This window comes from Sapajus apella, unplaced genomic scaffold, assembly GCF_009761245.1.
Source record: "Sapajus apella isolate SASKATOON/1434 unplaced genomic scaffold, GSC_monkey_1.0 scaffold126, whole genome shotgun sequence".
In the NCBI taxonomy this organism is placed as follows: domain Eukaryota; kingdom Metazoa; phylum Chordata; class Mammalia; order Primates; family Cebidae; genus Sapajus; species Sapajus apella.
The window spans coordinates 2,061,977-2,072,418 of NW_022437066.1; the positions used below are offsets into that span (position 1 = coordinate 2,061,977).

Sequence of the window (10,442 nt, forward strand, 5' to 3'; positions counted from 1 at the left end):
GTCGCCCAGACTGGAGTGCAATGGCACAATCTTGGCTCACTGCAGCCTCCACCTCTTGGGTTCAAGTGATTCTCCTGCCTCAGCCTCCCGAGTAGCTGGGATTACAGGTACCTGCCACCATGCCCAGCTAATTTTTATATTTTTAGTAGAGACGGGGTTTCACCCTTTTGGCCAGGCTGGTCTCAAACTCCTGACCTCAAGTGATCCGCCCACCTGGGCCTCCCAAAGTGCTGGGGCTACAGGCGTGAGCCACTGTGCCCGGCCCCTCATGTTGGATTCCTTTGGCCTCAAAGCTCCTTGTAGATTTTTATGGCTCTTCAAGGAAAAGATGGAAGTGGTGCCTCGGGCATCCTCTCCGGTGACCGTTGAGCCATTTTCCAGTGATTTCTTCCCAGTTTGCCAAGACGCCCTAGGCTCAGGCCCTCAGGCGCTTTTCTTGGCCACAGCCTGAGCAGTGCTGCCCCAGCCCTGCCCAGTCCCTGTCCAGCCCCAAAGGCCACACCTTGGGCAGCATCTGGGGGTCCTCCCTCCTAGCAGAACGAGTGCCCCGCATGTGAGCCATCGCCTGATGGTTGCCAGTGGCCTGGGCTGAACTCCCCTTCTAGCTACCAGGGACTTCAGTCCTCGTGGGAGAGTGGCCTAGTACCTGTGGGCTGTACCTGGTGGTGTTGAGCTGCCCTGGCCAGGAGGGGTGGGTAGGGGCTCACCTGGCTGTGCCCTGAGCCCCCACCCTGCCCTGGCACTGCTTCTGGATGGGGAGTGCTGTGCTGGGCTGCCAGGGTTGTGTGGGCCTCTGGGGTTGGGCTCTGGGGCACAGGTGCCATGTTCACCCCAGTGCTTGCCACGTAGGTGTGGTCCTGGGAAGACACTCTCAGCCACTCCAGCCTCCAGCAGCCGTGGCCTATTTTTGGGGCGTGGGGCTGATGGGGCTGGAGACGTGCTTCACGTTTATGAGCTCTCCAGGAGAGTTCCTCCAGCAGGACCCTGGCAGGAAGGGCGTGTAGCGGGGGACAGGGGCGGGTAGGAGACGGGGGCTGTGGCCGGAAGAGGCCATGGGCACCCAGGGCTCCTGGAAGCGGGCGCACCTAGACATCAGTGTCCTTCAGGATGTGGCATCTCCGTGATCATTGAGCCTGGCTATCTCCAGAACGAAGTCCCTTCCCATTGTTCCCGGCAGGGTCAGTCCTGCTACTGGTCCCAGCCCTTGCTCACCCATATCCTGGTGGGACAGCTGGGGTGTGGCCAAGTTTCCGAGGGTAAATAGCAAGCATGGACCTCCCTGGCCACACCTCTGCCCCGCTGGTTTTCTCCTTCACACGCACCCAGAGGAGGTCAGCACTGGCTCTGAAAGCGGCAGCCACACCCTCCAGCCAGGCCTTTGCGTCTCGCTCATGGTTGCTGAGGCTCTTGGGTATCTGGGAAGGAGCAGAAAGGCAAGACCTGAGTGTTTCCCTGACCCAGGGCCAGTCAGCCCTTGAAAGTGTTCCCATTGGCCAGGTGCGGTGCCCGACACCTGGAATCCCAGCAATTTGGGAGGCTGAAATGGGAAGGCTGCTTGAGGCCAGGAGTTCAAGACCAGCCTGGGCAACATTAGGGAGACTTCATCTCTTAAAAAAAAAAAAAAAAAAGCTGGGCGCAGTGGTGGCGCCTGTGGTCCCGGCAACTCTGGAGGTTGAGTGGAGAGGATCACTGGAGCCCGGGAGGTGGAGGCCACAGTGAGCCATGATTGCACCACTGCTCTCCAGCCTGAGCAGCAGAGCGAGACCCCGTCTCTAAACAACAACAAAGTGTGTTCCCAGGGAGGGGCTGAGGCCGAGGTCTCCGTGTAGCAGGGAGTGCATGGAGTTTGGGGCTCACTGGGGAGGGTGGGCGCTGTGGCTTTCCCCATCCCCCACTTAATTCCACGTGTGACTTGGGACCTGCTGGAGCTGGCCTTGGCCATGGCCTCCCCTGGTGACCAGCAGGTGGGACCTCAAATTGCTTCTGCCCAAGAAAAAGTTCTAAAGGCCTCCAGCGTCTCCTCCCCCTCGCCCCTCTCTGTGCCTCTTCGGGCCCTAGTGTCCCGGGAAGGCCATGAGCCCCTTTTCTGTGTGGTGGCTGCAGGCTCTGGGGTCTACATCACACGCGGCCAGCTGATGAACTGCCACCTCTGCGCGGGGGTGAAGCACAAGGTCTTGCTGCGGAGGCTTCTGGCCACCTTCTTTGACAGGTAGGTGGGGGCAGGGGTGCTAGAGGGCACGGTGGCTCCCGTAGCTGTGAGCTGTGTGATTGTCCAGGGTTTGGGTACTGAAAGCCCCCTCGAATTCCTGACTTCATGTCCTGGAGGGGCCGTCTTTCGTGGCCTTTCTCAAAGGGTTTTATGGACACAACCCCCACAACAAAAAAGAGCGAAGAGCCGCACTTACTCCGTCGTGTGGATGGGCCGAGAACCCTTCTCCAGGACACAGCCGCTTCCTCAGACACCCCCGAGTCCCTTCGGATGAGTCCCTTCGGACAAGGCTCGGGACTGACCCGGTCACCCTGCAGCCCTGCCACCCAGTCACCTTCTCCGCCCCAATGCTTTTCCTTTGTCCCGTCCCTTAGAGGGTGGTTGGGCCAGCTCCTGCCACTGGACCCCGACCTGGGGCACACAAACCAGCCAAGGGTGAGGCCAGGTGGCCTCCCAGCAGGGCATTTGCACGGGCGTGACCTCCAGGCTCCCTTCCTGTCATCCTCATCCTGCCTGCTCTTCTGGTCCCTCCACCAGGAACACCCTGGCCAACAGCTGTGGGACCGGCATCCGCTCGTCCACCAGCGACCCCAGCCGGAAGCCACTGGACAGCCGGGTCCTGAACGCTGTGAAACGTAAGTCTGGGGGTGGGGGACAGGGGCTGGGCTCGGATTCCAGCCAGGGGAGGACAGGGTGGCCCTGGGGGTGGTCCTGGCCACCTGCAGCTTCTGCCCCCGGGGGCCGAGCATGGCTGCAGGATTGAGGGGAAGATTGAGGACCTAGAAAAGAGCAGCTCTCAGAAGCCAGGTCTCGAGGTGTTAACGTTCTTGGTAGGTTTCCAAGCGTGATGAATTCAGCTGCGAAACTATTTTAATATGTGAAATAGATCTAATTTTCCTTTTTGAACAAAACCCCTTATTTACATTTTGCGGTTATTTTGAGCCTTTGCCATCTGTTCGGCCGGCTTCTGCCTCCCGCTCCTGGGCGTGTGGGGGCGGAGCCCGGTCCATCTCCGGGGCAGACCGCCGCCCCCGGCCCGCACCCCAGATGTGGAAGAGGCTGCCTGCTACCCGGCTCGCACCAGGTGGCCAGGAGCACAGCCTCCCGCAGCCCTCAGCACAAGAAGCACTATCTTGTTTTTTTCCTAAAAAGAAAAAAAAAAAACCTTGTGAGGCAAATTCTGTTTTAGAGCAAAAAGGGCCCTTTGCAGCTAGCAATTACAGTCCCAAAGCATGGGGTGGCAGCCGGGGCTCTGGGAAGATTCTGGGAAGGACCGAGGCAGACATGGCCCCTAGGACCTGCCTCTGGGTTTGGTGCCATCGTGAGAATGGCCCAGCACTGGCCTGGGCTCCTGGTGGAGATGGAGAAGAAGGCAAGTGTCCCTGAAGTGGTGAAGGTGACGCCTTCTGTCGCTCCCCTCCTCCAGGCCAGGACTGGGACAGGGAGGGGTCTCCACAAGCCACCGCGTCACTTCTTGTTGCTCCCAAGGTGGGGATCCTCTGACCAGTTCCTGTTTAGCAGGTGGGGCTGGGGAAGCCTGGAGGGGTTGAAAACGGGCCTGAGCCTCACAGCTGGCAGGCAGCCAAGGCTTCAGGGCCCAACCAGGCCAGAGACCGTTCCAGTGGAATGGGGCGGAGAGGCCTCCCAGGCCAAGCAGTGACCTCTGGTCATCTGGCTGAGCCCGGGAACCCCCAGGTGGTCACATGGTCCCCATGGGCCTCAGGAGTGGCCAAGGAGGCTCATCCAGGGTGCCATGGTCCTGTGGCCTTGGGGAGGGGTGGGCCACTCGGTGGGCAGGTGGCTGAGCTCATGCCGCCCCGTCCTCACAGTGTACTGTCAGAACTTCGCCCCCAGCTTCAAGGAGAGTGAGATGAATGTGATCGCCGCGGACATGTGCACCAACGCCCGCCGCGTTCGCAAGCGCTGGCTGCCCAAGATCAAGTCCATGCTGCCGGAGGGCGTGGAGATGTACCGCACGGTCATGGGCTCCTCGGCCGCCAGCGCGCCCCTCGACCCCGAGTTCCCGCCCGCCACCACGGCACAGGTGTTCGAGCAGCGCATCTATGCCGAGCGGCGGGGCGACGCCGCCACCATCGTGGCTCTGAGAACTGACGCCGTGAATGTTGACCTGAGTGCCGCCGCCAACCCTGCCTTCGACGCCGGCGAGGAGGTGGACGGGGCTGGCTCGGTCATCCAGGAGGTGGCTGCCTCCGAGCCTCTGCCCGCCGGCGGCCAGAGCCCCCCACAGCCCTTCGAGCAGGGTGGGGGCAGCCCCAGCAGGCCCCAGACGCCGGCGGCCGTGGCCCGGAGGCCGGAGGGCACCTATGCAGGGACTCTGTAAGCGGAGCTGGGTGGCTGCGCAAGGGACCGCGTACTAGAGCTGCTTGCATGCGATACTAATACAAACAAATGTGATCAAGCCACTTACCTACTGAACTGCTACTGTTGCCTGAGAAAAATGTGATTTTTATTCTGCTTGTATTTAAAATTGATGAAGGAAACAAATGCATTCATTATACTGTAAACAATTAGGCCACTGGCAGCCTCCTGCGAGGAAGGGCCAGGGCTCCCTTTTGATATTCACAAGGTCAGTCTCCAAGTGTAGCTTCCCTCCCCCTTCTTGGGGAGGGCCGGCGGCCGCCAGGCCCCTGGTGCCCAGCCCTGCCCCTTCCTCCCCGCCCTTCCTGCTCCTTCTGCCCGGAAGATGAAGCAGGGGCCGGCGGCGGCCTATGGTATGGGGGCTGGGCGGTGCGTCACTGACCCTTGCTTCCTGACCCATGGAACCCCTCTGGGGCGGCAGGGCAGGGCTCAGGCGCCAGGGCCCTAACTCCTCGTTTTTCCTTCTTTCTGAGACTCGGGGCCAGGCCCACAGGGCCCTCCACCTGTGTGGGGTGTGTGCACGAGTGTGTGTGTGTGTGCGTGTGCGCGTGTGCAGGGGGCGTGGTGAGGGGGCGGTGATGGCTGTGGCCACCCCTCAGGGGTGGAGAAAAGGGTACTTTATTCTGCCCCCACGCCCCGTCCTTGTTCTGCCCAATCCCTCTTGGCTCTGCAGCCCCTCGGTCCCCGGACCCCCAGGGCACCACTGACCCCGCCTGGCCTCCCACGGTCCCACCCGTGGGACGTGCACAGCTGATGTAGCCACGCCGCCCTCTGCCGCCTCAGCCACTTTGGGATTATGCTTGTCTTGTTTTTTTAGGTTTTGTTGTAACCTAGATCTATTTCACATATGGTTTAGAAACTTTCAGACTCAATAGAGCAAAAACTTTGGGTGGGATGGGTGTCACTGTCCCCAGCCACCATGGCTTGGGGCGGATCATCTGTGGCCGTCAGGGCGCATCCCCTTGCCTCCCCCACCTGGGGCTGGGGACCACTCGTCTCCCACTGGGGGGAAAGGGGGTCCCGGATGGGTTACCAGTATGTGTGGAGCTGAGCTCAGGGCCAGGCCTGGGGAGGGGGTTCCAGTCGGGCAAGAGATGGCGGCTAGGGCTAGGCCAGGATGCGAGTGGTCCTTCTGGTGCTGGGCTCCCCATCTGCCTTTTGGGGTGTTCGCCAATGGAGGGTGCCTGAGGCTGCAGGCGGGGGTGACCAGGACAGGCCTGGGCTGGGGCAGTTGCAGGTGTGGGCACTGGTAGGGGACAGTGGGTTGGGGCTGCATGCTGGGGGCCAGGGACAGTGGAGGAAGGGCCCATGGAAGATGGGGCTGGTTGGTTTGAGGCTGGAGTGCTTCCTTTGAAATTTAATTATTGTTTTTTAAACGGTGGGGGCCCCAGCCTGTGTGAAGTGCTGGTGTGGCCACCTGCCCAGGTGCCTCTCCCTTTTGTTTTAGGGGCCGTGCCCTTGTCCGGGGGCAGCCTTCCTTCCTAGGTGTGGCCAGAGGAACCCCCCATCCCAAGACTTGAAAGGTCTGTTGCTCACCTCTGTCCCTCCGGATCGCAGTTTCCTCATCTGCTCACGCAAAACCAGCACAGCCCTGCGCCCGGCAGCCGTGTGCACACAGGCTGGCGAGTGGTGGCCAAGCCTCGAACCCCACTTCCCCACTGCTGCAACCCATAAAGTGGAGGCCGTCCCCCAGGGGAGGAACATGTGCTGTGCCCTGGCCTGGGGACTTTCAGGGTGTGGGTGAAGCACATTCCCACTGGGCGGCTCCTTTCTGCCACGCAGCCCACCCCATGGCTTGTCCTGGGGGACCTCTGGTGGGGCTGCCTCTACAGACTGCACTCGGGCTCCGGGCTTCCTCCAGCCAGGCCCAGCACGTGCCTGCCCTCCAGTAAAATATGTTGCTTTCCAGAAGGAGGTAAGGGACCATGGGCAGGCACTGTGGATGCCAACCTCGGCCCCGCCACCTGTTCCTCAGGGCCCACATCCAGGGCCCACAACCACGGCCTGCGTTTCTAGGACTGGAGGTGGCTCAGCAGTGCTGAACTCAGAAACACCCAGCCTGGAGGGAGCCTCTCTCTGCCTCTTCCTCCCCTGTCTTGGGCCCGGGGGGGGGGTTGGAGCCCCCATGGGGCCCCCTGGGAACCTGGACCAGGCTTTGCTCAGAGCTGGGAGGAGGCCACGGGGTGGTGCAGGGGCGGGTAGGTGAGGGTGAGCTGCCCTGAGTTCTGTCTGGAGTTTCCTTCATCTGCCCCACACCCAAATTTGCACTTTAATTTGACCATCCTGGGGGCCTGGCACTGCTGACAGAAGGGCTGTCTCTGTCCTCCACTCCAGAGTGGGTGCCCCCCACCCTTGGCCAGGACAGGGAGGGAGCCGCTGGCCGCCGCCAGAGGACTCCTGACCTCGGCTCAGGCCTGCACAATGTCCTGGGGCCCCTGCCTCGCTGGTTTGTCATCGCCGTCTGTTGTTTTCTGGGTAAGGAAGGCAAGAGCTATAGGGAAAACGTACATAATAATTTAATGTGAATGGGTTCTGAGCTCTCCCTGTGCCCCGGGCGGGTCAGGCCGAGCATTTTGCACTAATGTGTCCCACGGCGGACGTGAGTCAGGAGTGTTTGTGGACGTGCATGGCTGCTGAGCGGACCTGCTGTTCGCTCCCTCCTTGTCCTGAATGTACCGTGGGGTGGGGGGGGGCGGCAGCCGGGCTCGGAGGGGCCTTCCAGAGTGCCTTAGCATCCTTTGATCATTTTTCCCAAGGAAACCAATTAAGAAAGCCGGACCCTTCCCTTCTTTGTTTACAAGATGACTAATTCCAGAATCCGGGGTTGTCCCGTCCTGTGAGTGTGACCGTGACTCATCCAGACCCTGTAGAGAGGCGAGCCATCAGTATTTATGAGATGTCCGCACCTTTATCCCCAAGCCTGACTATTAGCAATACGCATATCCTATAGAGAATCTATTACAGAGCTACGTTATCTCTGCGCCTTCTGAGGAGGACAGAAGGGACTGGACCGTGTCGGGGCTGCCGTGTGGCGGGTGGTGGGCCTGGGATCCAGCGCCTCTCCCGCCCTGCCCGGCCCTTCCCTCCTCTCCCCAAGGAGACAGGCCCAGGAGGCAGCTGGCTCGCATGCAGAGGTCCAGGAGGGACCGGAGGTGTGACAGATACTGTGAGCCTGGCAGGCCATGCCTGGCTGGGCGCCTCGGTACTTGAATTCTGTCTCGTTTTCAGCACTGTGTCTGCCCACCCGAGTTCTCTGTCGTCACTTAACTTTGCATTGGATTTGGTTGTCGTACTTTGCCCCTGAATGTGGACGAAGCTGTGGGTGAGAGGCTGGCAGGACCCGCCTGGGTGTCCTGGTGTTCGCAGGTCGGGGCTCCTAGAAGGGAGGAGCCGGCTGCCTGGCCTCCTGTTTCCTCCAGGAAGAGTCGTTCTGTGGCATTTGTGTTTGGAGCCAGGAGGAAGGCGGAAGGTAGGGACAGAGAGCTGGTCAGCCCTCGGGGCTGGCTCCTCGGAGGGGACGCTAGTGTGCCTGACCCTGACCTGTCCTCATTAGACAGCCGGAACTGCAAGCCCATTCCCTGCCCCACCCAGCCATGTGTACTGCCTGGGTTCCCCTCAGAAGGGTGATTTTTATGGAAACATCTTGGCTGCAAGTGGAAAAGTCTATGGCCCTTGAACCAACTGAAAACTCCAAGAAACCTCTGTTTGCCTCTGCCGGCAGCCAGTCCCAAACTCAGACGTGAGAGCGCATAGCTGTCCCCAGCTGTACCTACTGTTTCAGAATGTTGCTGCTGCATAAATTTGTCATTATGTCAGCCAGCCGGCTCCGTGTGTGAGTGCGTGCGTGTGTGTGCGCGTGTGTGAGCGTGCGTGCATCACTGCACCGGAGCACTTAGGGGTTGGTACTAGATGTTTCTAAAATGGCAAAGGTTTTTTGTTTGTTTGTTTTGTTTCTTTGGAAGAAGAAAAGGAAAGGAAAATTATGCAGAATCTAAAGCATTCAGATTGGACGACCTGCTTGTGTTCTGATCAATCGCTTCCCTTGTTAGCGTTTTGCACATGATTGTGATTTTTATGTCAAAAGAAGCCAAAACTCGCAATACTATTTTTAGCAGACAAAAAAAAAAAAAAAAGAACTAAGTATAAAATGTATAAATATTTTTGACTTGAACATTTGGATGGCCTGGGGTGCGAGTAGAATATCCATCCTTCGGACGGAATGTTTGGAAAAAGACTTAAAAAGGAGACGGTTGTTTGAAAGAGTGTGTTTAGAGATTAAAGTACTGTAACTCACGACTGTTAAAAATAAATTTTCCTGTGCTGTCAAGGAAGGTTTCACAGTACCACTGAGTTAGATTTCAGCCGCAGAAGATGCTTCGCTTTTTTTTTGTCTTTTTTTAAGGAGGAAGCCTGTGTTTCGTTTTCCTGAGCCCTCGCTCTCTTTTTTGTGCTGTTACTCGGTAGAGTCAAGACTGTTACTTTTTAGCCATGGCTGACATTGTATCAATAACTAAAACGGAAACATCCAAAAGCCACCAGGGAAACCGAGGGCTTCAAGCGCGCTCAGAGCCGTTTCAGACAGTGGAAATCCATGACAGGCAAACAAAAGGATGTGATCATTAATTGTAAAGCGCTTTGTAAAATTCACATTTACAAAATAATAAAGTCAGTTCAAACCTTCGTTTCCTAGACTTGGCATGACCCAGTGGGGTTTGGGGGAGACACAGAAGCCAAGGTTGGGCTGTGGAAGGCAGGCAGGGTGGTCAGCAGTCCCCCAGGGGACAACCTCAGGACCCCCGCCCCTGATGGCGACATCCCCAGGCCAGCTGTCCACACAAAAGGGTAAGGATCTGGCTGTGGGGTTCAAGGCCCCATGACCCATCTCTTGTTCTCCCCAGTGTTTTACGAGGAAGGAGGCAGGGTAGGCAGGATGTCCTGTGGGCATTACTGTGCCTGTTAAAGGGGGCCCTGTCCAGACCCCCAGGTGACCTGGCCAGGATAGGGGGTTCTCCTTTTCAGGCCCTTGGTGGTTTTGTCTGAGAAGTGGGGCAGCCCCTTCATCTGCCTCACCTGCCACCCAAAAGGAAGGTGCCCTTCTCTCAGCTCTGCGGCTGATGTCTTGGGGTTCAGGGTGTGTGGCCAGCCCCACTCCCCTTTGCTTCTGTGCCGTATGCCCAAGGACAGGCTGAGTGCTTTGTAATCTGTATCCCCTAGACCTGCGGTCCTGCCGGGCCCTTGATGGGCACCTCCGATGTCTGGAAACACCTTCCTCTGGACGCCCCCATGGTCCAGACGCCTCCACTTCCTGTCATCCTGTGAGGGTCTCATCCAGGGGGCCATCCCTGATCACCTTACGGGCACCCCTCCATGGCCTCCATTCCCCTTCCGCGGGGGCTCATGGCACCTGCTTTTCCTGAGGGAAATGGTGGATTTATTGGGCAGGGCTTCATGGCCACGTTCCTAGAAGAGGATCCCCTGGCACCAGCATGGGGCAGCCTCTGGCATCTTAAATGGATGGATGTGGTTTCCAAATGGGTCCCCTGGATGGCAGGGTCCCTGTGGCAATGGGACTGCGGGTTTGGGGTCACCCTGCGCCATTGCCTTCTACAGGAGCCACATCACCACACTGTCCCCACCAGGATTGCCCAAGGGGTCTGTTCCCCGGTGGGGTCCTGGGAGCACGGAGCGTTCTGGTTCCCATCCCACCTGCCAAGCCCAGCCCCAGGCCTCCAGGGTAAGTACGTCGGACCCAGCTTGCCTGGAGAAGGAGCAGAGCTCCCAGCTCTCAGGCCCGCCCTCCGCTGTTGCTAGCTGCTTAGCCCCAGTCTGCCAGGCCGTCGTCCTAGACAAATGG

General features: G+C 59.0%; 1 protein-coding gene across 4 annotated transcripts in view; it reads left to right on the forward strand.

Annotated features, from left to right (window-relative positions):
* The window catches only part of NACC2 (NACC family member 2), a 46,554-nt gene extending 37,287 nt beyond the window's left edge, over window positions 1-9,267 (forward strand). For all 4 annotated transcript variants that reach the window (XM_032261909.1, XM_032261912.1, XM_032261910.1 and 1 more), the window contains 3 exons: window positions 2,104-2,209; window positions 2,747-2,844; window positions 4,039-9,267. In XM_032261909.1, the coding sequence (XP_032117800.1) occupies window positions 2,104-2,209; window positions 2,747-2,844; window positions 4,039-4,550 (716 nt within the window). In that variant the 3' untranslated portion in view covers window positions 4,551-9,267. The remainder of the gene's footprint in view (window positions 1-2,103; window positions 2,210-2,746; window positions 2,845-4,038) is intronic.
* The last annotated feature ends 1,175 nt before the right edge of the window (window positions 9,268-10,442 follow it).